Consider the following 26,753-nt stretch of genomic DNA (forward strand, 5'->3'; position numbering starts at 1 on the left):
CATCTATAGGCTCCCCGTAGCCAATCATGAGCTCCGTTTCAACGTCGCCGCATGTCGCCCTGGGCGAAGGGTTTGTGTTCACTTCAAAATGTGAACACTCGAGAGGTCCAACATCGGAGTGAAGACTTGGAGTGGCGGAGTCTTCGGACAGTTCCTGTTGAGCTAGTACTTTCACCTCATTGGCATTGATGAGCCCGTTGCAGCTTTCAGTTTCTCGTTGGCTGTAAGGGTGCTGCAAAAAAAGTTCTCTGTCCTTAAACCCGCTCGATGTTTCCTGATGACCCTCCACTGACTTAATGCACTCACTCGCCGTAGGTTCTACAGGAAGGTACCCAGCTGGGGCTTCGTCTATCCTCCGCAGGTCAACTTTCACATCGGCCGTTATCCCAAACATCCGTCTCAGCAGATCATCAGACCGTTGACAGGATGCTGGCGCCAGCGAAGACGTCCGACTGCTCTCGGAGGTCTGCGAGGACAAAAAAATAAAACCTCTTTAAAACACAAACAATACTTCCGAATTTACAGTCATGCTAGTGACACAGCGTGCTTTGAGCTAAATGCTAACATGCTGAAAATACCAACGTTTAGCAAGTTATGTTAAACAAGATCACTGTCTGACTGATGGGATTGGCTTACATTTTGGAGGGATTTGGTTAAAATCCAAAGCAAATTAAAGAAGTGAGGGGATCAACAAACTAAAAATCCTCTTCTGGAAACCTTTATTGACAATACATCCAATATTTGTCAAGATATATCAGTCTGTGTCGGGCCAATGATAACGCAATGATTAAGTCAATGATGCAATTACATGTAATCAGGCAGACGGTTAGACAGCTAATAGGATATCATTTTATCATGATATCATTCAATTAGGTGAGAGAATACCGGTAATGGTTTGCCATCCAAAGATAAAATATTTTAACTTTTTGCCATCCGCAACACAATATATAACCGGCTGTTATGTAGCTCCGTTATGACAAAGGGGTTATAGTTTGCAATAGATTATTAAGAGAATACTACATTACATAAAATAGTAGACAAAACACCATAACAACAATAAGCAACAATGCATTTCTTCTGATGAATCACAAAATGTAACCGGTACAATTCATTTATGGCGTTAACGGGGACTGAGTCGGGACGTGGTTAGCCTAGCTTAGCATAAAGACAAGAAGCAGGGGGGAATGGCTAGCCTGGCTCGGTCCAAAAAACAGACTTATGCATTGCATCAATCCCACATCTCCTGGCGGATTACAACCATGTAGCGCCAACTTCTGACCAAACTGCGCTGTAGCAGAGTAAAAAAAACAACCTGTTAATGGAAACGCACCTACTTTGTAATTCTTTTTTTGGATCATTTTAAAACTTTGCTTAAAATTCACTTGACAATTGAATGGAAACATGGCTGCTGACAGCTTCAACATTTGTGCATCAGCGTTTCTAAAAGGAAGTGACGACTAAATACACATTTCTCAATGTTGTTACACGACTCCCTGCTTAAATATATTTTGATCCAAAACATTTCCCCCCCAAAGTAATGAAGCAAGAGAGGTGCCCTCACCTCCACGCTGTGGGTGTCCTCCATTATTCCAAAGCATATGCCATTGCTGCTGGGATCAACTTCCATGCTCTCCAACCGTTGGGCGGAGGTGCTCTGCTGGCTGTCAACGATGGAGCAATCATCATCAACCATATTCACCACTGCTGAAACGTCAACATGTGTAGGATTTTGGACCGTGTCGACAGACATGCTCTGGTCAAGTGTTCTTCCTTCCAGAGCCCCAGGTGGACCATCCAGGCTCCTTTGTTCAGTCACTTTGCTCGAGCTGCTTGTGGCCACCTGCTCAGTTTCCTTCACATGTGTCATTTGTGCTTTTAGTCTCAAATCTTGAGACTCAGATGTGGGTGGAGTATAGGACACAAATATGACATTATCTTCATCCGCGGGAGTGACCGCCGACGTATGAACTGATGCCGCTTGTCGAGACGAGTCATTTGGAGCGTCGTCGTCACAAAGGTCGATCACTTTGTGCGACTGGTTTGGATATAGAATTCCGAGCCCCTTCTTTTTCTGAGGGGCGACTGACGCAACTGGTTGTTGGGTTGAAGCTACAATGGGTTTGTCGAATTCGTAACTTTTTCTTGCCGCGATGGGTGCGTCATCTTTTCCAGTTTCACATGGTCGGCTGCTATTTTTGGTCAAAACAAAAAGCTTCCCGTTCCACATGACCGAGGGGTTTTCCTCTCCTTGTCCACTTTTGCCCTGACTCGACCCAGAAACTGGGTTTGTAAGGACGTTGTTCTCAGCATTTTCTTTCACTGCAGCAACTCGAAGAAGCTCTAAAGTAACAGGAGAATCAAAAGCATCAAGAGTTGGAGCCGTTGAGTCGTCTTCTTCAACTGACCACTTTATAGGGCTGTCGGGCCTTTGTGGAACATTTGGAATTAATTTTAAGTGTGGTTCTGATCCATTTAATGGAGTTTTATATGATGTTGTACTTGCTGTCTTGCAAAGCAACTTGAGCACATCAAGTGCAGAATTACTTTGTGGAGTAACACCTCGATTGACACTTGTGATAGGCGGCATGTAGGCCGCACTGGGTAAGCCGGATCTTGGCGAGGAGTTGACTGATGGAGGAAAAGTCTGTTTCTTGATACCCGGAGGTAGATGAGATGCTGGGACTCTTTGGACTTGTGCTTTAGGGATAATCTGAAAACACTGTCTTTTTGGGAGTGGTTGAGATTGCACTGGGACTTGGAGTTCACTTGGAGGTTTTCCAGACTTTCCACTGTTTGCTACAGGTGTTGCCATCAGAGGTACTAGAGCCATTACATGTACATTCGGTTGCTGTTGTGGTTGCTTCCCGTTCCATATGAACACGGGGTTTCCCTGTTTTTCTCCACTTTTTCCCGGACTGGACCCAGTAACAGATTTAATAATGACCTCACAGAGCTTCCCAGCATTTTCTCTCTCTGTCGCATCTCGAAGAATCTCTGAAGTAACGGAGGAATTTAAAGGCTCAAGGGTTGGACCTGGTTTTCTAATGGCCTCAAAGTGCTTCCTAGTATTGTCTCTCTGGGCAAGAACTCGAAGAATCTCCGTTGAGTTGTCTTCTTCTTCAACTGACCACTTTATGGGGCTGTTGGGCCTTTGTGGAACATTTGGAACTAAATTGAAATGTTGTTCTGATCCTTTTGATGAAAGTCCACATGATGTTGTATTTGATGTCCTGCAAAGAAACTTGGCTGATGGAGTAAAAGTCTGTTTCTTACCCGCCAATAGATCAGATGCTGGGACTGGTCGGACTTGTGCCTGAGGGGGAATCTGAAAGCACTGTATTCTGGGGGGAACTGGAGATTGCACTGTGACTGGGAGCTGACATGGAGGCCGTACTGACTTCCCACCATTTGCTACAGGTAATGCCATCGGAGGTACAATTGCCAATACATTCACACTCTGTTGTAGTTGCTGGAGTGGATGCTTGTTTAGTGAATAACCAAGATTCGAACCTATTTGATAAGGGGAGGCATTCATGAGGGGAACTTGCTTCCTGACAATTTGCTCAGTTGCAGAAGGATTCAAAGCCTTTTGCCCCATGCCAACTGGTCTGGAGGCAGTATTGACAGTCATAGCTTTCGGTGGTGTAATGATGGTGTTGAACTGGCTTATTTGAGATTTGAAAAGGTCTCCGTTGATAATTTGTACAGGAATCAGTTTCATGATGTTCCTGCCATCAGCACCAACAGCAGGTATTGCCTGGTAGAAGACACCGGTCCCACTTAAAGACAAAACAACAACATGTCAGTTAAGAACAGTAAAGATTAAAAAAGGTAAACATTTGACGAGAATTCATTTTGCTGATGGTTTTGTCCAAAGAGACAGATTTGATGAATCTGTTTTCAAAAGGCAGCTTTCCACATCTTCAAAATGCTGCAGTTGAGATGTGACGGTTGATATCAATAATAAGAATAATTATAATAATAATAATAATGTGGATCAGTGGTGAGCAGGGTCGTCCTTCAATCAGAGGATCGGCGGTTCGATCCCCAGCTCCGTTAGCCCATGTCGATGTGTCCTTGGGCGAGACACCCAGTGTATGAATGGGTGAATGATAAGTATTGTTAAAGTGCTTTGTTTAAAGTGGTCGGAAGACTAGAACAGATCTATACAAGTACATCCATCAAAAAGGCCTTTTGCACAGCAGACACATTGACTTGTCACAGTGGGAAAACACAGGTGTAAATAATGAAAATAAGGAAGTTAAATTCCATGTAACTGCTTGTTGCCCCTGCTGGTCAGTAGAGAGAGTAAAAGTTTTAGGAAACATTTGCATTCACTCGGCAGAACCGGAGATTGTCGCGGGGTTAACATCAGTCTACGGTCAATATGGCGAAATTCATAATTTGTTGTAATTTGGGCTCGATGCCAGATTAATGGGTTAGAGAGATCCATTGAGCCTGAAGCTGGAGTTGCCAATGGCACAAAGGTGGCTCTCTTTTAACCTGCTAGACCGCCATTGTTAACGTATCCTCCCCCCGGGTTAAGTGTGCCACCTTTGTGAAATGGAAACCTCACGTTAAACTCAACATCTACCATGAATCACTAAAGGGGGACTGTAGAACGTTCTACCGATCCTCGGTTCTTTTAATATGCTGTAATGAACGCCACGTGACCGACATTGTAAATGGGATGACATCAAACCTAGTCAACTTCCGTATAAATCCAATGGTACCTGGGATCCCGATCCTTTTCCGTCATTGCGGGATACATGACTCGTGAAACTCCACTTGTAGTTTCCCCGTCCAGTCAGTCGGTGGAACTAAACCAGCAGTTTCGGCTGATAGATGAATCTCGAGGCAGAATATGCTAACGTAACGTCGGCCAGATGTGTTTACACAAAAGCACCGAAGAGTCAGTTACGTGTGCGTGAACTAACGTCAAAAAGCCCGCCAGCTACGTAGTCACATTGTTATATCCCTCCATAAAACAAACGGGGAGACCGTCTGTTATCTTGACAATGTTCAGTCGACTAGTTAAATAAACTAGCGTTTTAATAGCATTTATCTTTCAACAACATCTCCCTTATCGCTTTCCGTTATTTCCGCATCCGTTACACCGGGCTTCCGGTTTGTTACATGGGTTGTGTTCAATGCAGCTATTCTGTTTCAGTTTTGCTGTGAGGTTATTTTGCCCAACAATGTTTTCCCTCACTACAACAATCAGTTTAGGTTGAATGTAGTTCTATTTGTTGTTGTTTTTTTTGCCAATAATCCAATGTCCATTTATTGACGCCATACATAAACGCGTACCGCGGTGTTACAAACCAAACCCTGGCAGCTTGTGAACGTCTCCTTCTGCCAACACCCCTCACGTTCAAGTTCCGCTTTAGTGAAGGCAATTCCGGCTCGTTTCACTGCCAAAAGAGTTGGCTCTTTCTAGCTTATATTATTCAGCCAAATGTAGCAATGTTTTGATCTATGATTGGCATGTGTGCATTTATATTTAAATCTATTACACACACACATATGCCATATATATATATATATATATATATATATATATATATATATATATATATATATATATATATATATATATATATATATATATATATATATACACACACACACACACACACACATATATATCTATTTACACACATAATTTATAATTACACAACTCTATACATCTATACAGACACATTTTAATTTGGATTTATTATCAAACAAAAGAACGCTAGACTAGCTGGTGGACACAGCTACAGCGACAGACTTCTTTCTAAGGAGCTGGACATGAACATTACCCCCCAAAAAGGTTTGCTTCATGCTAGATGTGTAAAGAAGCCACAGATTTCTAGCAAGTAGCAAATGTACTTTACAAAGTGATGAAAAATACAAATACTTGTTAACTGACCGTGTACTATATTCTAGGAAATAGCTTCTTTACAGTCAAATTCGGGAATTCTACTTTCACCAAATGTCGGGACATCCTCTCAGTCACTTAAAAACAAGACAGCAGACGGGTTGTGTCCGACCAAGAAACGTATCGTAAATTATTTGAAAATGAGCGAAATCTATTTTCTTTATTATTGTGGTTTGATTTAGCAAACAGACATTCAATCCCGTCGTTACAACATTGGCGTCAGAATGCTCAGTCCGCGTTCGCCAGAAGATCATCCAGCATACGCTCACACATGTACAGGCAGCGAGGCACATGGAAGAAGCCTGAGGAAGAGGAGAGAAACACGATTATCTAAGTGAAGAAGCTGCCCCCAGGTGTACAGTATATAGTCTTTTATCGTCTCGAGAGGGAGCTGTGTGAAATCCCATGAATGTCCATTATGTTCTTACCTTTAAAGGGGCCTCCTTTAAAATCCAGGGTCACTTTCCCTTCTTGAGTCAAATAGCCAAACCACTCTCCGCTCTTAGCATCAGGAAACTGCACAGAATCAGGCGCACACAGTATATAAGGCATATGGTGCACTGAAATATACATGGTCACAAAACATTCAGCAAGCTTAAAAAAGGTTTTATATCTATTGAGTCATCACATAAAGCACATGCGATTTTCAATGTTACGTAATTTGCATCAAATGTTTTCGCTGATGTTTTCATCATAAGTGACAATAAGTGCATTAAACCATGTGGATACAACCCAAACATTACACAACTTAAAATATGCTGCTTCATGAGCTACATTGATAATTTATGTGTAAAATGGTAATTGTACGGTAATTGTATGACTATTCAACTTACGTGGTTGAAGGTGTATTTGTAAACTTCGGAGAATCTCTCCAGCAGCTCTGGCTTCTTGGTTTGACTGTAGGCCATCAGGAAGGCGATGAGAGCCTCACAGTGGGGCCACCACAGCTTCATGTTCCACTCCAACTGGTCAAATATACAAGCAGCAGCAGACGGCTTCACTTCAAGCTTTTTCTTTATAAAACACAGTGATCAGACAAAAATGCAAAGATGCAACAGTGTCAGCTGTCGAAAGCAAAACACCATCATGTGTGCGGATGATCGCTTCACCTGTGTGGGGCAGTGACCGTCCACATCCAGGAAGTAGAAGAGGCCTCCGTGCTCTTTGTCCCAGCCGTTCTGATACGGCAGCTCCACAAACTTGTTGATGGCGGTCCTCTGGAGCTCCTTGTCCTGCTGCTCGGCGCTGACCTGAAGCAGGAACCAGCCCGCTTCCAGGGCGTGGCCTGAGTCAGCACGGGTTGACATGCGGGGGGAAGAGCAGAGACGCATTGGAAAATGCCGAGGTCGGCAACAAAGGACAGGACACGCACTCAACCCGAGCTCCCCCATGCACTCACTGTGCTCGCTACCGCCTGGCTGACTGAGTGTTTACCTGGGTTCTGCAGTCGGCCCTGGCAACCCGGCAGCTCCGCTCCCTCCAGTGACACATTCTCGAGAATAGCTGTGCCGTCTCTCTGTGCCAAGTTACAAAATAAAAGTCATATTCAGCATATTAGAAAGGCAGGGTTGGTAATCTTGAGAAACCAGCGAGAGTACGCTCGATTTTAAAAGGGATTTAACCATAAACCCCAGTGTTGCCAACTCTTTCCCAATAAAATAATGACGTTTTGGCAACCAAAAGCTGATGCCTACTTGCAAAAGTCAGTGTTGAGCCCTGAACTGCCCTAAATGTCAACCCTTTATGGAGTCATTTTAATCACAAAGCATCATGTTCTGTGTCCATACCTGGATGTGTTGTAGAATCTGCTGCACACACCAGCTGGCCAGCTCCCCGTACTTCTGGGCAGCCTCCGGACCCCGGCCTTCGGTCAGCTGTTGCACCAGACACAGCAGCATCATGGGAACCGCCATGCTGTTGGTGGGAACATCTCCGGGAAGTTGTGGCCGGCCCAGGCCCGACGAGTCCACCCGGACCCAGTAGATCAACTGCTCCATCATCTGTTCAGCCTCCAGCTAGCGACACGACAGAGCAGAGGGCAGCTTATCAGAGCGGTGGTGGGAGGAGGTGGGAATGTGAGGGCGGTTGTGAAAGGACCACTGAGAACTGTGAGTCACTGGTGAACTGTCTGAGTCCACATAGCACACAGCAGGTTAGCTAGCAGCGCAACAGCACCGGCCCTGAAAGGACACGGCTTCTTTCAAACTAACTGGTGCTAATGTATGTTTGTATTATTCAGGGTTCATACACATTTTGACCAATGGATTTCCATGACTTTTCCATGACTTTAAATCAAATGTCCATGACCAAATATTTTGTGAAATCTGGGTGTAAACAGTAAAAAGTGAGTAAATGTAGTATTTAAACTAACAATGAGAATACAAAGCATACAGTAAACCTTAAATGACACAAATGAATGAGACAATAGTTTGATTAAAAGAATAAACATGTATATAGATGCCTGTATGTATGCCTGCTTATATTTTGAGCGTCTTTCTTTTAAAAGCATATTAATGATGTCAAACTCAGCGTAAATGAACGTCATGAACACATGAATATAACACATTTCTATGACTTTTCCAAAACTTTTGGGATTTAATTTTTTTCAAGGACTTTTCCAGGCGTGGAAATAACAATTTTAAAATTCCATGACTTTTCCCGGTGTTCCAAGAACGTAAGAACCCTGATTATTGGAAATAAAATTATTATATTGAAGGATCAACAAAAAAACTATGTTTGAAAAGTCAAACTACAGAATGACCACCAAGTACATGACATTTGCATTCATAACGGTATATTTTACTCCCCTTAATATCCAGAAACAACGAGTATTGGAATTGAAGTGGTCTGGCTCTGGTAATGCCTCCTGTTGTCTATCACAACAGTGTCAAAATACATTTGGGTCCATTTTTGGGGAACCAAGATCTAGATTTGCAAAAAAAGAAAAGAAAAAGGGAAACCAGTTTCACTGTAGCTTGATGAGCCTCAACGTCTGTTTCTGTTCCTGCACAATCAGCATAAAAGTGGGCGTGGAGCTAATCCAATGCATGTGGCGACTATAGTCACAACACGGAGATAGGGCTTGAACGGCTGTTTTTTGTGGAAGACCGGCTCTTCCTCCTGAGACACGGCCTGCGACATTTATTATTGAGAAACATTGTCATGGACCAGGAGTTTCTGACCTACGTATGCTCTAGTTTGGATTATTACTGTACCTGCATGTCCTCGTCACCAGTGACCCTGCTCAGTTCATCCATGGCCATGATGTAGAAACACTCGCTGAATACAGTCCTCTGAATTTTGAGTGCTTTGCCATCTCGGGTTAAGCAGAAGGCGCACTTCCACTGGCCGCCGCCGCTGCCGGGGACGCGAGCAAACCTCCTGAGGAATTCCCCTCCTACGAAGCAAACAGAACATTGTGACATTAGCTTATGATTCAGGAGATTCAAATGTGAGGGCGGTGGTGGAAGAACCAGTCGTGTTCAGGCACATTCACCTTTACTAAACCTCATGAGAGTTGAGTCACTGGGGAACTGTCTGCGTCCACATAACACACAGCAGGTTAGCTAGCAACGCAACAAATCCCTGTTTCCACACGTGAATACATCAAACTGCTGGCTTCATCTGTCTGTTCAATTTAGCTGTCAATGTTCACGACGGCTTTATTCAGACATGACAGTTAAATGGCATATCCTGCTCATTTCTTTAGGTTCATACTGTGTGTGGGTTGTTTACTAGAACATATTTACATGCTTGTATGTGTTTGGTAGGCACTCCAGACACCCAGACGTATGGGCACAAACGCTGAAAAAGTGAGCTGTTCATGCCATGTCCCCTTTAAGAGCTGCAATGGTGGCACGTTTGTGCTGGAGAACAGTGGTGAGTTGGAATTGTGATGATATGAAGGAAGATCAATGGTTGCTGTTCTTTCACAAGCTGCCTCAGGCATTGATTTGAAAAAACAAAACATCAATGATCACGAACTGGGCCGAGACGGGGTTGTCCGTTTCTCTTCGTTCCCCTTGAAGATTATATTTTTGCAGCTCCAAGGTTTCCTTCCAACAGTGCTGACATGCTGTGCACTTTACCATGCCACAATCGTTTTAACTGTGTTTTGCTTCCTTTTAAAACGCACATAGTTTTTTATTAACACGTTTCAATGGCATGGATAATGATCCAGTAATCTGTAAAAAATATTAAACGATATATTGGAAAGTATCACCTGATATTTAGAAAAAGCTAAGCAGTTTATTGAGACTTCCAGCTTCGCTAAATCCAATAATACGACAGTGAACTGGTGAAAGTAAAACACAACATACCTAAGTATGGTTTACATTTTGTACTAGCTTGTCATTTACAAGGGCCTTCATCATTTCTAACTGTAAAAATGTATTACATTTGGACAGGTATGAATTTGCTCTTCTTCCAGAGGCTCGCCAGTACTGAGGCAAAACATTATCTGGGTTCATTCAAACCAAAGGATCCATCCTCTGGGGAGTGAGTCACTGAGTTCACGGGTGAGGGTAAAACAGAGATGGAATGGGTCAGCGGTGACCCAAGCGTCGTACCGGACCTGTGTGGTGAAGAAGGAGCTGAAAAAGGCTCTCCATTTTCCAGTCCTTTTAAATTCCGACCCTCACCTTCAGGGAGTGACCGAAAGAAGGAGATTGCAGATACAGGAGGCCTTGAGAGTCTCTCCGGGCACGTCCAACTGGTGAGAGGGCCCACGCTGGAGAGATTGTACATCTCGTTTGGCTTGGGTACGCCTTCAGCCCTTCAGGGTCTTAGGCCTTTTTCTTGATTTTACATCATTTCTTAAATTCACTTTTTATAGGCACTTGCATATGAGATATATGCCCATGTGTATAAAATTGCAGAACAATCTCAGCTCTCCATATAATGAGGCACAATTGTCATAAGGCACAAGTGTAAAGTGATAATATGTACCTAAAGCTGAAAAATTGTTCGATTTTGAAAGATTCTTCATATCTCTTGTGAAAACATACTTTTACTCATGTGGACGAAAGGTTTTGGTGATGGAAATTGGTCTACCAAAGGTCTCAGGTTCACAAAAGCAGTGGAATATATGAATACAATGGTAGATGCATCTAAATAAATGTCTGAAACCAAATGTATTATTATATGATGGGGCTGTGAGCTCGCCTTACAGGCACACAGAAACACACAGAGGAGGGGGCCGGAAACTGCAGCGTCTCGCTGATCTAACAGCAGCGGATTCTTTTTTTCTGTGCCGTTTATGAAGATATGATAAGATATGAATATTTAAAAAACGTAAACACTGTACAGCACGCCGGCGTGACGCAAGATCCCAAAGGATTAAGGCCCCAAATTTGTGAAGAATGCCCTTCTAAGCTTGGTGCCACCGCAACCCGGCCCTCGAATAAACAGGAAAAGGTAACGAATGGATGGTTCATCCTCGGGCGAACTTGACTGTGAATAATACATGCAAACACCCGGCATTGCTGTATATTGGTAAATGGATTATTTATTACTTAGATAATTAATGAATTAATACCAGTATTGCAACCAAAGACATAACCCTTCAGTAGTGCGGACGCTGAAAGGTTTAGCTAGCTGTAACAAGCTTTACCGGCTTTTGCAGCTTCCAGGATTTCAGGCTTGTGGAAGCGCTCCATGGTTCGGTACAGGCGGCAATACATCCACACCTGTGAAAAGAATATATTCACCTCACATCGGATGATCACATTTCCGTTGTTCTGCACAGCCAGCGTCAGGACATCATGACGTACCTGTCTACCCTGCAGCCAGACATACTTCAGCTCATCATACACCTTCCCATCCCTCCCGATGCAAGTGAAGAAGCCTCTGAAACACAGAGCAGAGGTCCGAGTTCATCACACACACACACACACGCACACACACACACACACACACACACACACACACACACACACACACATACACACGCACAGAACAAACAGTTGTACACAACTGCTCGGCATGCAAGTTATAATGTTTGGGAACTGTACCCATGTGTTGTGTCATGAGAGTATTTGAGCCAGAAGTCCACTACGTTGTCCAGTTCTTTACGAATACGCTCTCGCCACCCTTCCAGCTTCACCACAGACATGGTTTCCTTAAAACATGAACATCAGTTTGTATTAAAAAAAGGTATAATGTATGACCTTCCCTAGTTTACATGTATACACTTAATTATAACAATACTTATCCTTTTACCAAACATGGATTGAAGACTTTGAAGCAAGTTCTCTCCTTAATTTGGGACATTATTACCACAAATAACTTGATTAAGTAGCTGAAATGAGGGCTGTGGTTAACACAAGTTTAAGAGATTTTTATGTTTTTGTTATACGCCATGAAATATGTCAGTAAACACCCCATTGCTAAATTCTGAAGCGTTGAAGTTTCTTAAAAGAGGCGCTTGCTAACGACTGATTAAGTAAACTACTAAACGTACGAAGTCACGTGAGCTTGTTGTAGTTCCTTTATAACCTAGCGTTAGCGTTTTACTGCTGCTGATTGTATTTAAGCTTCACAAAACAACAACATTAATCCCAGAAATTAGTTTTTTTTTCTCTGAATATTACCCCATTCCCACTCTCCGTAATTATTTGTTTGTTTTACCTACAATGGCCCTCACACAGCATTTACCGATGCTAACTTCGGAGTTGGCCTCATGGACTGTAAGAAGTGGACGTAGTCATTGGTTTGTGGACCGCCGTTATGAAGCCTTGAGTCCGTCAATTTTTTTTGCAAGCAATAAACGGAAGTTATCATACTTGGAATACAGAGGAGTGAGACGCCGTATACCATATAATAACCATATAATAACCATAATTTACTAAATGAACATCACGATGTATTGAAGAAGACTTGAAACTAGAGATTGAGACATAAACTCATGTTTATTCAATTCAATACAATTCAGTTTATTTTATATAGCCCAACATCACAAATACAAGTTTGCCTCAGAGGGCTTTACAATCTGTACACATGACATCCTGTCCCGGGACCTCACATCGGATCAGGAAAAACTCCCCCAATAAAGATAGTAAAAACCTGTTTACAATGTTTACTGAGGGAATAAATCAAGAGAGTCATTTCCTCATAGACTTCTATACAACCAGATTGATTTGTGCAAACAGAGGAGTCACCCCCTGCTGGACAGCAGAGAGAATGCAGGTTTTAACACACTTCCAGCATTGGCTTCAAAATCAGAGGTTGCTGTGCAGCACATGCGTCTTAATTGGCTCATCTTTGTGCGCGCGCCATCTGCTTATGCGTAGTGCTTACTTAACCGTGTGGGCTGAGTGAGCGAGGCCTACGAGAAGTAAACACTATCCGCCTCCAGTGTCACCATAAAGAAACAACAGCCTACAAGAGCCCTGAGGCGGTCAAGTGTCCCGTCTGACAAAACGCTTAAAGAGACACGCGCTGTACTGCAGCAAAGGAAACACATCGTGAACATTAAAGCGTGTAAACACTTTCTAGTAAAGCCACAAAATGTAAAAAGCACGAACCTGAAATGAGCAAAATCGTGTCCCCTTTAGCCCATAAGGACCCACGGTGACACAGGTGTCACCCGTCCTGTAAGTGTTCTGGAAAGTTCCATAAACCGCTTCATCCTTGATTTTAACTCATGAAGTCCCTAAGTGACACCTACTGAACATATTGGTGGGTCATGTGATGGGGTCATGTGATGTTGTGTTCCCATAACAACCTTTCCAAAATGGCTGATCCAGGTTGTGACAGATCTGAAGAAAATGCTGAATTTAAAAAGTTTGTTTTTCATTGTTAAAGGTCATATTTACCCATTTTAAGAATGCTAATGCTTAATTAACATGTCCTTTAATGTATTGGACCTGCTGTGAGCACATTTCTTGAAGAGACTGATATAAAACAAATCAGATAAAAATCGTTGTGATACATCGGGATGCTAACCTAAAAATGTGACATATATGCACAATACGAAAAATAATTATGATCTGCTCAGTTAATTTGGCTGATTCAATAATATTTAGCTAACATATTTTATATTTTTCAATCCAAAGCATATTAAAACAAATAAAAAACAAAAAATCATGTTAAAATTATGTAATTATTAATACAAATTGTTACCATTAACGCCCAATGTGACAAATATGTAACATTTAAAAAATGTGACACTATTTTGAAAACAATGTCAGAAATGTGTTCTCCTGGTCTGTTTAGTCTGTTATGACCCCATCATGCTCCTTGAAGGAGAACCGGGTTCTTATGGGTTAACGTCAAAGGGAACATACAATATGTTGCTCGTTTCCAAATATGTTTGAACAAACCGAGCATTTGCCATGTTATTGCTTCTAGCGTGGCATATTTCGCTATCAAAAGTCTAGAGCCAACATCAAGCTAACTGTGTATGTTCAAACTATCCGACCAAGAACTTGTTATTCTCGCGAAATAAAAAATAGTCCCTCGTCCGTCACTCGCGTTGCAGCCCCTCCGTGTTTATCCTACAAAGTGCGAAGTGCTCCGCGGCAGCAGCGAAAGCTCCGCGGGCGCACGGTGCTTACCTTCGGGTCCAGGTGCAGGCAGACAGTGACGAGCCAGCCCGTCCCGCGCGCTCCCGCCGAGCCGTCGGTCATATGACCGGGAAGCAGCGCGGCTCCGGCGGCGGCTCTGCAGGAGGAAGTGGAAGTTTCAGCAGATCCCACTCAAGGAAATGTCTGCGCTATCGCAAAGACGGGCGGGAATGTGCGCGTGTGGCATAAACAGTGGATTACGGTATTGTTCTCACGAGCGCGCAGGGGCAGAGGTCATTGTGCAATAATGTTGGAAATCATGAGTGAAAGCATATGTTCTTCTTCTTATCTCTCTTTAAATGTCAGACAAGAGGAGAACATTATAATAATAATAATATTAATATTAATAAAACGTCTTTTAGACCCACTTCACCACGTGACATCAAGAAAGTACTTCCAGACTGTGTCCTGTTCATCCATGTTGTGGATGATGGACAGACACACTTCTGTTATCAGTTCCGACAGGATGTGTTCACACACCAGCAGATGGCAGCATGGGGTCGTCCACTGCACCAGCATCCGAGTTACCGTGGCTACCTGTCATGTGTTCATTTATAAGGGAGATGGCACACAACAGGGAGATACGAAACATCTCCACAAATATTTTTTTACATCTCTTTTCCCTTTGTCTCAGTGAAACCAAACCTTTGTCCCAGGAGAAAACCTGCGGGTCTGAAAAGTAAAGCCAATAAAGAAAGTGTCTTAAACTTGCATTCTTTCTCATTATGAGCAGGGGGCAACTCCTCTGTTTGCAAAAAGTGTAAATGTTCATTTAGTAGACCTTAGAGCAGGTATGCTTTAGGGCGGGGCTACCTTGTGATTGGTCTCTACCACTGCCTTGTCCGGTCTGGGAGTTGTCTTTGGTTTCGTCCTACAACTTTAATTCTTTCACAGTTTGTTTTTAATTCATTAAAAGCTACTTGTCACATTTTGGTTCTTGTTCAGCGCTCGGTTGTAAGCTGGTTGTCCCGAGACCCAACACTTATCTGTAAAACATTCAAATGTTCTGGTTTTCATCGGTCACTACTAAATTGACCTTGTTTAAACCACATTTAAAATGATACCACTAGTATTCTACTAGATCCCTGACACATAAATACCTTGTGTTTAGTTTTAAAAGGTATACCCGACCATCAATAATTATATTAAACCAATTCAAGCCTGGTGTTTTGTGTTTTGGTAGATTTTGGCAGACCAAACATAATCTTTCTTCTGATGCACTGTCCATGGTGCTGAAAGGTGCTCTCGCTAGAGGAGCTAAATGCTGGAATACTCATCCCCCATCCTGCATAAGGGCAAATGTGTGCATGCATGTCAGTGTGCTACACTTAAGGGTCACACAAATATGGTCACAGTATATTCAGATCAGATTTAATTCATTCCCTGAGAAGCCCGGAAGGTTTGGACCAACAGCAGCCTAAATGTGGTTGCCAGATGACTGATGAGTCATCAATTCAAAAGGCACAACTAGCCTGTGTGACCGTGATTCAGGCCCCAAATCCTCCTCTCATGTGGCAGTCAGATCTCGTGAGAGTGAGAAGCAGGTTGAGTTGGCATCATTCTGATGATCATTTATTAGATGATATATACATATCCATACTTGATATTAAAGAATGTTGGAACATTGTGTATTTAGAATTACTCTGTAAACAAAAGGACAATATCTTTCAGTTAACTTTGTACTGTAATGAAGCGGCCTGAGACATTGTATTGCAATCCAATCCATCAATTACATTTTCAAAATGTATCAAAGTAAAACTAATCAAACAAAGTTAACTAACATACGTTTTAATATGAGTTTTCATAAACATATGAGTATGGAATCAGTCCTCAAAGTGGTCTATAATCAAAAGAAATGAATAGAAACTACAGTATTACTCGGCAACATCACATTGTAGTTCATTCTAAAGCCCACCAGAGGGCACTCCATCACCACAAATGGCCACCAACTAATTACAAAATGGAGAGATCATCCACAATCTTTTTTTGTGGTGATTTCAAACTCTTTTACGTTAGATAAGTGGAGAACTACAACTAAATTACATTTCTGTGATAACAGAAGCCAAAGAAGATATATTTTCAAATACATATACACATGTTCTTAAAGGAATACTTCAGCCGAACAATTACCCATTTGTGTATCAAATTGACTCACCCCGTGTTACCTTAAGTTCTTGAATGGAGTAAATCCTTGATGAACACATGTGTTTCTGCAACACGTGTTTTAAATTGTATGATTTTGCGTAGTCGTGAGCATGAGACTGGATCAACAAAACTTGGAATATTCTGCACGAGTTGTGTGAGAGTTTATGGACAGATCATTGATACAGTTTTGCTGTCGTGACAGCCATTATTTTTAACTCAGCAAGGATCCACTTCGTATTTGCCCGTTCACCATCCAAAAACAACGTTTTCTTCAAGAATTCTGGGTAACATGCAGAAAGTAATTGATGACATAATAATGGTAAATGGACAACGTGCTTTTCTAGTCCTACGACCACTCAATAATGGTCATTTTAATGGTGGAGTATTCCTTTAATGGGTAAGCCGTGGTCTTAAGCAGGGTCCACAGCTATTTACAGACCAAAAGGTAGATCTTCCACACTCTTCTTTTAAAAAAAAGCAGCAAGAATGCGTTCCAAATGGATGCTCAACTACAGAAACAAAAGCACATCAAAAGTAGGGTTGCAACTCTGCAAATGTTGACTTTTCCTATATAGGAAGAACTACAAGAGCTCTTACAGTCAAGTGTTTCTGAGCACAGAGCAGCCATCAGAACAGGAAATCTGGACCACATATATGGTCAGGCATTACACTACACAGAGGCCAAAAAACTCACACATCCTCTCCGTGTTTCATTGGCTTAGTACAAATAAGTCAGAGAAAAAGACCTTTCCCAAAGACAGACATTCTGAATTGACACTAAGCAGCCCTTAATTATGTTGTATAATTACTGGTGTAGGATGTTCCCTCTACTAGATTGAATTTGTGGTTTTCATGAGACGTGACACCCCATGTTGATATGGTCAGTGGTTCACCTGTGTTGAATTAGGTCATTGCTTTAATCACTTTTAATATACATTATTTTACTATTCAATTCACTTCATTGAGAGAAGTCTGCATTTTAGTTGATGTAGTAAATCAGTCCCATGATGTCATATACGTTTTTTAATTTTCACTGATAAACATAATCCACTGGAAGCTGGTGCAGCTGCACTGCTTGGAACGACTACTTAGAGTGACCGCCATCGTCATCATCCTCGCCGATCACTGGAAGACCAGAATGGCGGCATGACATGGCATCCTGGTACAATTTCCTTGCAGATAAAAGCAGGAAAGAACTCACAAGTGTCATCGATGCGTGCATCCAAACTCAACGGCACCCCTCAGAGCCAGTCAGTCCTTTCATCACTGAGGACCCTTCACCATTAATGCGTCCAGCCTCTCCCATCAGATTGCTGTTTCAGAGCACGTCTGACCAGGAAGAGAACCGACAAAAACATCTTTAATTCCCACTGAATTATTCAGTTTATTAAACAAGGACAAACACTGCCACTACTGTTTAATGCAGCTTTGCACACACTCCTATTTGTTTATGGGGTTGTTTGTTAGTTAATATCATTTTTATGAGTATTTCACGGGCGTATGAATTTTATGTTGTTTGTGAGCCCCAAAACTAAGGCAATTTTATACGACAGACAATAAAGATTTGTTTAAATCTTGAATCCTACATACCACGAAACTCTTTGATAGTTTTTAGTAGTATCTCAGCCTGCCCACTTAGTGGACATCATTCTGCTGCCAAAAGCACCCACAGTTGTCCTCTGTTAATAACAGAGAGGAGAGTTTTAATATTTTCGAATTGAATTCTCTTTTAGGCTATAATTAGCCAACTGCCTATCTGTTAGAGAGAGAGAGAGAGAGAGAGAGAGAGAGAGAGAGAGAGAGAGAGGAGCCGCAGACATCCATCATCGCAGTGTTTTCTAATAGACATGATTGAGCTCGGGGATCAGCGCTAGCCTGGCAGCATCTGCTTCCACTGCCAGCCACGCTCTCTGTGGAGGGGCGGAAACCAGATTATCCAAAATGACAGCAGTGTAAGTGAACTGGCTGCTTGTCAACAGGACAGAAAAATTGCCACCTGAGTGTGTCGGGATTGACTGTTTGGATGTAAACACTTCTGAGTGCTGGCAGGTGGTCCGGCCCCCGAGACGGCTCCAGAAAATCATAAATGTGTCGAGTGTAGCTGCTGATGCTCCTTTAGGGAGCGTCTGCTTGGTTTCAGCAGGGTGTGCTGACTGCACATGCTTCTCAGCAGTCGATTCTAGTCTTCTGTTGTTCATTAAGCAGTTTCTCCGCAGTTGTTGGCGATATATAATGCAGTGTTGCTTCTGACGTTTTTATGTTTAGTTTGTGTTTATTGCTGGAGCACTAGTGGCATATGACAGAATACATTCATCAACATTGGAAAGGTCTGACATCTGGCAGCAAGAAATACGATGAATGACATAAGACATGCATTCAAGCACCCTGTGCTCCAAAGGGCAGGGTGCTTGAATGCAGAGGCCTAATTGTATGTATCTACCTTTATGTATGTGACAATTGAAACAAGTATCTCACTGCTAGGATTAAAGACCCAGACACAACCTCACAGTCACAATAACCAGGTTGCAACACGTCTGCTCTCCTACAATTCATTCCATATAAACATGTAGTTTCAGAGCCATGCCAAGTTTGAGGTTAATTCACAGCTGCCTTGGGAGACATAGCAACAAGGCATCAGAGACAGGAGCCTATTGTGTAGCTGTTGGGTTTGAAAGCCAATGATCATAAACCCTGCCATTTTATTGACATCACCATGTATCTCCAGAGCAGCATCAACAAACATCTGGGAAAAAGCGTGAGTGTGGTGCCAACTCTTACTTCACCTTGTTTGTGTTTTTACTCAACTACCTAAAGACGCTTTAATGAATGAGCTTTTTAGTGAAGGAACTATCAGCACATGATAATTAATTAGTAATAGTTGATAAGTTAATGAATTTCGTCAGATCTGAGGACTGTTCTGTCCATCCATTTGTCCCAACCAGCCCTCTAAACTTTACAACTAGATAGTTTGTTTGTCTTTAATACAACATGAGACCGTGAACGTAGTCACTGTGACGTCACCCATTGGTTTGGTGACTGTTGTTTAGAAACCAGAAGTGACACGACAGGGTGGAGCTAAGAACAACCAATCACTGAATGCTGAACAAGACGTATTTTAGGCGCCCAAAATGTTAGAATCAACTGAACTGAAATGAACTGAAAACACACTGATAACATACGCATACATTTTCTGAGATGAAATCACAGACAACTCTTAGACTGGACAATGCTGTGGTCGACCTGTCAATCACAAGGTAAAGCATACCCTGCTTCATGGACCATTACTACTAAATATACATCATGCATTGAAGAAGACGTGTGGCTTGTCAGGTAAATGTAAACCAAGTTCACTTTAGGCTTCCAGTCCAATTACCTACAGTATATTGTTGTTGTTTTACTAGTTAGGACAATTCAGACTGTCCTGAGCCAATGACATCCATTTTGTGAGATTTTGGATGTATTTGAAATACATTTATCAGAAATATTACTAGATCACTTCTTCCTTCATCATAGAACAGTGCCAGTTTTTCTACCAGGCATAAAGTGACCAAAAACAACAGTAATATACATTTTATATACTTTAGACCAGTGGTTCTCATCTGGTCTGATGGTGCAGTTTGAACCTGAGATAGTACAGAATATGTATGCCAACACAAAAACAAGTTTAATGATAAACCAAAACGAGCAGCTGGTGGCGATGCTATAGAGGGAACTATTCCCTTTTAAACTCAAATAGCTGCAATAAAATTAAAAACCCAGGAAAAGGACTGCGACCCACTGAAAACCCATCAGTTGAGAATCACTGCTTTAGATGATAAATGATGTAGGGCGACTACACCTAATAATCCTTTTCATATTAATGTATTCAAACAATCTCATGAATAAAACAAACGGATATTTGGAGATTTCACACTTTTTATTAGCCTCTGTTCAAGTTTTAATTTAATTAAAAGTGATATTTACAAGATTAGACTGATACAATCAAACATTTTATTGAACATGGCCTGAAGACCATCTGAGAGCATGAAGGCTAAAGGCACTGCAGAGTCTCTTCTCAGACCTCTGGGTGCTCCTGAGGCCCAGAGGCTCTAGCTGTAGTTCCTCAGGTACACCAGTCTGTGCGGCTGGAACTTCTCCCGACACAGGGGACACTCTGCCTGAGGGACGCCCAACACAAAACACACTTTTATCATCAATGGAATATTCAATCGAATCATAATCGTGATGATATCATATGTCGAGATATTGTGATACACAATGTTGACGTCTAAAATGATAACAAGCCCATACAGACTCAAACTTCTCTGCAAATCGGACATGAATATTTTGGGGGAAAATATCCTTTTAAAGATTGCGGTTTAGTTTTTACGTCACATTTAACATTATTGTAAAGTTTTGTCTTCGTAATCGTGTGCATGCATGTGAGCAGATAAAACTATTTATCTATTCTCTATAATTTACCATGAAACGGTTTATATTCTTCCAGCCTACGCTAAGGGCACAGCTGCAGGGAGACAGATTCTGTCAAAGTAAGAGCAGAAAGTCTCAGCACAATGAGCTACAGCTCCCAAAAGAGACGAGTGAGGCATCGATCAATCGATGCCGCAGATATGAAATGTGGACGACATGCATGTGCTTATTTGTCAAAAGACCGGAGGCCGTGGTGTAGCACTGCTCGTTTGATAAGCTCAAATCACTGATGATAAGCACATGTTTTACTGGCAGATTCTCCTGGAGTCTTGATCCACCACATCACCGCTTCTTTTCGTGGCTGAACACAGCAGAGAGCTCATTGACCGGAAAACAAGACACGTTTTAATTTACAAGTTATGAAATTAATGTTAATCAGCAACATCTGAGACAATCGAATGCTGCTGATGACATGTGATCCTTCTCAAAGTAATGCGTTTTGGAGCCAATCTGACACTTTCAGTATTCCAGCTGTACAGAAAAATGTAGCCTTGATTTTCAAAGGCTGTTGCATCTAGAGATGAGACAATATTGGATTATACATTGCTCATGATTAAAGAAAAAAGTTGATTGTGGTGAATTTCTATTATCAAGATGATAGAATGATGATGAATATCTTCACCGGAGTGACGTGAACAAGCTGTCTAGCTCGTTATCAGAGAAAAATAAGAGCCGAATTAAAAACATACAGGCATTATCACGAATAAACAGACTCGCGATGCTGCTATTTTGATTTATTTATCCTTCATTTCCTCTGGGGAACATTAGGAGTCACACAAAAAAAAAAAATTGTCAATGCTGTGATGGAATTAATTAATTAATTAATAATATTTGTAAGCTGAAGTGATTCCGGTATGTTTTAATGCCATTTTTAAATAAATTATTTATTTTTGATTATCAGGAGCATTTATCTTGGCCAGGATAATGGAGACATAACATATTCATATCGTCCAAAACCTAGTTTTATTATGCAGATTGTACAGAGCGTCATCATCTACTTAATGTCAACCACCTGATACCAACAATAAGAAACAGAAACCTCTTGGAATTTCTGCCTCAAAACATGATCCCTTTTAAAATCGGACATAAAACGTTCCCGCAAAGTAGCAACAGGACAAAGGTCGTGCCGAGAGCCTGACCTTGGTGTTGCACCACTCTGTGATGCACTCCCAGCAGAAGAGGTGTCCACAGGGAGTGGAGGTAGAGTGTCTCCTCTCCTCCAGGCAGAGGATGCAGCTGGCAGCTCGGGGGCCGCGCTGAGGGCTGGAGACAGACGGGTCAAGGAGTTCAGCACTGAAGCTCACGTCATGGGTTTATTCTTTCTACTGATACACAACGCCTTCATGACCAAAGTCCAGCAGTGGCTTGGTCTTTGGAGATGGTTGATGGAAGCAAATGGCATCCGCCATTAGTTTACAGCTCACTCGGTGAGGGCCTTGCAGACCTAAAGAAAATTATCTGACCATAATTTAGGAATGAGGAATCCAGAACCGGATAATAAAACGGCTGTTGAAAACCTGTGCGCCTACTCTTTCTTCCACACATAAAATGGATCAGGAATCAATAAGGGAATCGATAAAGAATCTTACCGATAAGCAGAATCGATACTGGCATTAGTGTCAGTAAAATATTATGGATTCCCATCACGAACCATAATATTTTTAATTAACTGTCAGGTCTGTGCTGCAAATTGACTACTGGAATAAAAAAATAAATAAAATACTTTTGTGGATATTTCAGGTTCCACAAAAACTAACATTTCTGTGCTTATATGTAACTAGTCAGTTTTATTTATTTGTAGATATTTATTAATCTTACTTCATTTGTGTGTGTGTGTGTGTGTGTGTGTGTGTGTGTGTGTGTGTGTATATATATATATATATATTTTTCCCTCCCATTAATACTTTTTTTTGTGTCTACATGTAGGAAGGGTTATGTATAGGTATGTTGTAATCGTATGTATCCATGCATGTGTGTGTGTGTATATATGTGCATATATATATATATATATATATATATATATATATATATATATATATATATATATATATATATACACAAAATGTATGTACATGTATATATGTTTAAATAAGTACTCGCTAAACTATGATTACTATAATTACTGCTTTTTTGTAGGTTGTATGTCAAGGAAAGTAAATAAAAGAAACAAAATATCAACCCTGAAATATCGGACTGTGAACTCTAAAACTCTGGCATGAAGACCAGATGCTCCGGTACCTGAGGCTCCTGTAGAGCTTCCACTCCTGCCGGGCTCTCTGCTTCTGTCTGAAGCTGTTGAGCTGCAGACACACAGTGACGAGCAGCTGGAGGAGGGACAGCGCCCCCAGCAGCCTGTAGCTGGTCCTGACGGTCCCGTCGTCGCTGCTGAGCCCCATCACACGCAACTACACACACACACACAATAGAGGAGGATTTACTAACACACATTTTAGAAGAACATTTGACTGTTAGTTTTAGCGAGGTGGAACTAAAATAACTGGCAATTCAGTGTATTTTGTGTCATACCGACACCCTGCCTGCTCAACGAATGATAAACTCACTAACTAACTATCTTATACCATGGTTAGGAAATATGTGCCAAAATGTTGAAAAGCGGGATGTAACAGGATGTATTTAGTTGAGACAGACAAAATGACAGCTTGTATAAACACAGTTTGGGGAAATCTGCAGGTTTACTGTGTGAAATTGATATGACTGAGTTATCATGATCTTCTTTTCACATGATTACATGTATGCACGTTGTGCGAGTTCTGGATGAATGCAAGAGAGTCCCTGTGATCAAGTGAAGGTTGAACATTGTGATAGTCTTTGAGGATTAAATGGGCACTTGTGTGTCGTATCATAAGTGTGTAACTAAAAGGTCAAACTAAAATAAAAACATGGAAATAGTATACTTTTTATATGACACATGTCCAAAAAACTAAAACCATCTCTTACATAGCCGATACCAGCCGCCCTCTTGGACAGGTGATAGAAGGAGCCGCTGATGTAGAACAGAGCGGCGTGGAGTCGGTGGAGGAGGGTCAGACTCTGGTGGAGGACGAACACGGCCGGCACGCACGCTCTCCTCTGGGACTCCGACAGCAGCCCCACCGCGCTCTGCATCCGCCTCCTCAGCCACGCCTCCAGGCTCCACCGCGGGCCGGATGCCACCCGGCGCTGCCCGGCACCGCCGCGCCTCTCCTCCCCGCATTCCAGCTCGTTCTCCAGGCACACCAGGATCTTGTCCACCAGGTAAGGGAAGTAGACGCGGCAGAGGACAAAGAGGCCCCGCCTGGCCCGGGAAGGGACCCGGCGCTTAGTGGGGTCCACCTGGACGATGTTGACGTACTCCTCGCCCAGGGTCTGGTAACCTACACGTGATAATGAGTTCTTCATGAGACAGCTCATAAAACAGACAACGCACAGGAAGCAAAGTGAGATGTCATGTTGGTTCGGTCGGCAACTACCTGAGAATGTCGTCAAACCATAGTATGCGAGGTCTGACAGCAGCTCTATCTCTCTCCTCCAGTCCAGCCATCTTTTTGATCCTACAGAAAGAAACTTTAACATGGATCATCTTTAGCTTGAAAAAAGTCCCATTGGTCAGTGAACTGAACAAACCCCTTTGTGGAAAAAGGAGTGCAGACTGAGCAGACAGCATTGGGGTTTGGGTCTCACAAAGATAAACGCATGCGCAGAAGTAATCAACCACGTTCACTAAGTCAAGTGCGTTTCAATTTATGAAGTCAGTAACCAGTCAGAACCAATGCATGGCCGTGTTCAGTAATTAGCAGGGTTCATACACATTTTGACCAATGCATCTCCATGACTTTTCCATGACTTTTCACCAAATTTCCATGACCAAACATTTTGTGAAATCTCGGTGTAAACATGAAAAAGTGAGAAAATGTAGTTTTTAAACTAACAATGAGAATACAAAGCATACAGTAAACCTTAAATGACACAAATGAATGAGACAATAGTTTGATTAAAAGAATAAACATTGATATAGATGTCTGTATGTATGCCTGCTTATATTCTGAGTGTCTTTCTTTTAAAAGCATATTCATTATTTCAAACTCAGCGTAAATGAACGTCATGAACACATGAATATAACATATTTCCATGACTTTTCCAAAACCTTTGGGATTTAATTTTTTTCAAAGACTTTTCCAGGCGTGGAAATAACAATTTTAAAATTCCATGACTTTTCCAGGTTTTCCATGACCGTAAGAACCCTGCATTAGGAGCGTTTACTCCACAACTCTGCATTGAAGATACCAGTGTTCCAAACATGTCGGGACATTATTTCTTCAGTTTAAAGTCCACTGAAACACTCGGTGGACAGCAGGAGCCACGTTAACGTCACTGACCGGTGTTACGGTTTAACAGGCGGCCCTGTTAACTGGTGACTTTCATCCGAACCTGTCCGTTGTTGTCTTAGTTACGACCGCCGCATCGAGAATGCCGCTTTATTTATTTTAAATAGTGTCAAACCCTCTCATATACATAATAATATATCATATACAAATGAAATAGTGCGGCATTCACGAGGGCAGCTTCGTGTTTTCTTCCTATTGTCAAACGGCTGTCTGTAACTACGGCAACAACGGACGCGTTCGGAATGAAAGTCGCCAGTTAACACGGTCGCTAATTAAACCGTAACACCGGTGTCTTCAATGTACTTCGAATAGATACATAGAGATACAAGAGCGCGCACCTCGTTAGCTCTAAAGCTAACGGGACATGTTAAAGTGAAGACGAAGGCTAAAGTTCCACAGCGTGTTCGACTTGAACAAACTCACCAGCGAGTGTTTGAAAGGCTTCGTTGGCGTTGTTTCTCAGGAAGGTTTGATAATATTCGTCCTTCTGACTGGACCGAATCAACTGGGACTGGTTTGCAGGAGCGAGCGGCATCGTAAGATGACGTTGAACGCCGAAGGCTGCTGTCAAACGTGCAAGATGCCGCTGGGCTGCGAGAAGAGCGCAAGAGAAGCGGCACACCGACCGCAACAAGCCCACTGTCTCGTGTCCGTGGTGCGACTCTCAGTCCTGATACCGTGCATGGCCGGAATACGTACTGATATTGCCTAGTTATGATTGTTATAGTTCAATGCAGATACTTCCAAAATGTTCCATGTTGATTCAGGAAACAAATAGGAAGTCGGTGCCTCTGAACAGACTGATAATGAAGTGACAGTGCCACCTACTGGCCGGAGGAGGCATTACACGTTCACTCTCAGCTAGACTTGTTGAGATGAACTCCCCTTTTTGGATATTTGAAAAAGGAATGGGACTTTGGTCTCATTATCAATCTTAGTACTTTATTTATTAATACATATTATATTAGCTACTTGTTTATGTGGTCTTCAGAGCCATGTTTTTATTTCTTTATAGTGATTCTAGTAGGGCCGCCTCCTCTTTAGTCGCTTAGTTGATAATCAATCGTTTTTGTCTACGATGATTTCTTTAGTTGATGTGTCATTTTCAAGTCGTAGGAGTGTTAGTCGACTAAGAATGTCTCTGCTCGAGTACAACCCTATTATATAGATTACATTTTCATTTACCACTGTGGGTTCATTCTGAGGTCATACGACCGGCCTTTGTGTAAAACATATATATATATATATATATATATATATATATAT

At 42.0% G+C, this 26,753-nt stretch overlaps 3 protein-coding genes across 4 annotated transcripts in view; all 3 read right to left on the reverse strand.

Moving 5' to 3' along the window:
* The window catches only part of lrif1 (ligand dependent nuclear receptor interacting factor 1), a gene marked incomplete at its 5' end in the record, with an annotated part of 5,410 nt that extends 651 nt beyond the window's left edge, over positions 1 to 4,759 (reverse strand). Inside the window, 6 exons of the mRNA XM_079225891.1 lie at positions 1 to 398; positions 1,896 to 2,035; positions 2,659 to 2,796; positions 3,274 to 3,411; positions 3,605 to 3,779; positions 4,734 to 4,759. The exon at positions 1 to 398 is cut by the window's left edge and continues 651 nt beyond it. Coding sequence (XP_079082017.1) covers positions 1 to 398; positions 1,896 to 2,035; positions 2,659 to 2,796; positions 3,274 to 3,411; positions 3,605 to 3,779; positions 4,734 to 4,759 — 1,015 coding nt within the window. The remainder of the gene's footprint in view (positions 399 to 1,895; positions 2,036 to 2,658; positions 2,797 to 3,273; positions 3,412 to 3,604; positions 3,780 to 4,733) is intronic.
* A 940-nt stretch (positions 4,760 to 5,699) lies between these two features.
* On the reverse strand, positions 5,700 to 14,551 carry renbp (renin binding protein). The gene is made up of 11 exons (XM_079226854.1): positions 14,479 to 14,551; positions 11,935 to 12,041; positions 11,695 to 11,770; positions 11,535 to 11,610; positions 9,139 to 9,320; positions 7,711 to 7,938; positions 7,358 to 7,439; positions 7,033 to 7,208; positions 6,757 to 6,888; positions 6,352 to 6,439; positions 5,700 to 6,225 (listed from the first exon to the last, which is right to left on the reverse strand). The coding sequence occupies exons 1-11, from the start codon at positions 14,548 to 14,550 to the stop codon at positions 6,152 to 6,154; spliced, it is 1,293 nt and encodes a 430-aa protein (XP_079082980.1). The 5' UTR covers position 14,551; the 3' UTR covers positions 5,700 to 6,151.
* Positions 14,552 to 20,568: 6,017 nt separating this feature from the next.
* On the reverse strand, positions 20,569 to 26,165 carry pex10 (peroxisomal biogenesis factor 10). 2 transcript variants are annotated; one of them, XM_079226157.1, is made up of 6 exons: positions 25,911 to 26,165; positions 24,573 to 24,653; positions 24,061 to 24,476; positions 23,341 to 23,507; positions 22,242 to 22,365; positions 20,569 to 20,789 (listed from the first exon to the last, which is right to left on the reverse strand). In XM_079226157.1, exons 1-6 carry the CDS (start codon positions 26,020 to 26,022, stop codon positions 20,721 to 20,723), a joined length of 969 nt encoding a protein of 322 aa, XP_079082283.1. In that variant the 5' UTR covers positions 26,023 to 26,165; the 3' UTR covers positions 20,569 to 20,720. The 2 variants fall into 2 exon arrangements, with proteins under 2 accessions (XP_079082283.1, XP_079082284.1); XM_079226158.1 differs by lacking the exon at positions 20,569 to 20,789 and having other exon boundaries at positions 22,363 to 22,472.
* Between the last annotated feature and the right edge of the window lie 588 nt (positions 26,166 to 26,753).

This window comes from Taurulus bubalis (assembly GCF_910589615.1).
Source record: "Taurulus bubalis genome assembly, chromosome: 11".
NCBI lineage: Eukaryota > Metazoa > Chordata > Actinopteri > Perciformes > Cottidae > Taurulus > Taurulus bubalis.

Coding starts and splice junctions, on each gene's coding strand:
- renbp (XM_079226854.1), bottom strand. CDS start 14,550: ATGACCGACGGCTCGGCGGGAGCGCGCGGGACGGGCTGGCTCGTCACT. Junction 6,889..7,032: donor ACGGTCACTGCCCCACACAG/GTGAAGCGATCA, acceptor ATATTTGACCAG/TTGGAGTGGAACATGAAGCT. Junction 6,226..6,351: donor TAAAGGAGGCCCCTTTAAAG/GTAAGAACATAA, acceptor CCTCTTCCTCAG/GCTTCTTCCATGTGCCTCGC.
- pex10 (XM_079226157.1), bottom strand. CDS start 26,022: ATGCCGCTCGCTCCTGCAAACCAGTCCCAGTTGATTCGGTCCAGTCAG. Junction 24,477..24,572: donor TGGTTTGACGACATTCTCAG/GTAGTTGCCGAC, acceptor TATCACGTGTAG/GTTACCAGACCCTGGGCGAG. Junction 20,790..22,241: donor CAGAGTGGTGCAACACCAAG/GTCAGGCTCTCG, acceptor GGCGTCCCTCAG/GCAGAGTGTCCCCTGTGTCG.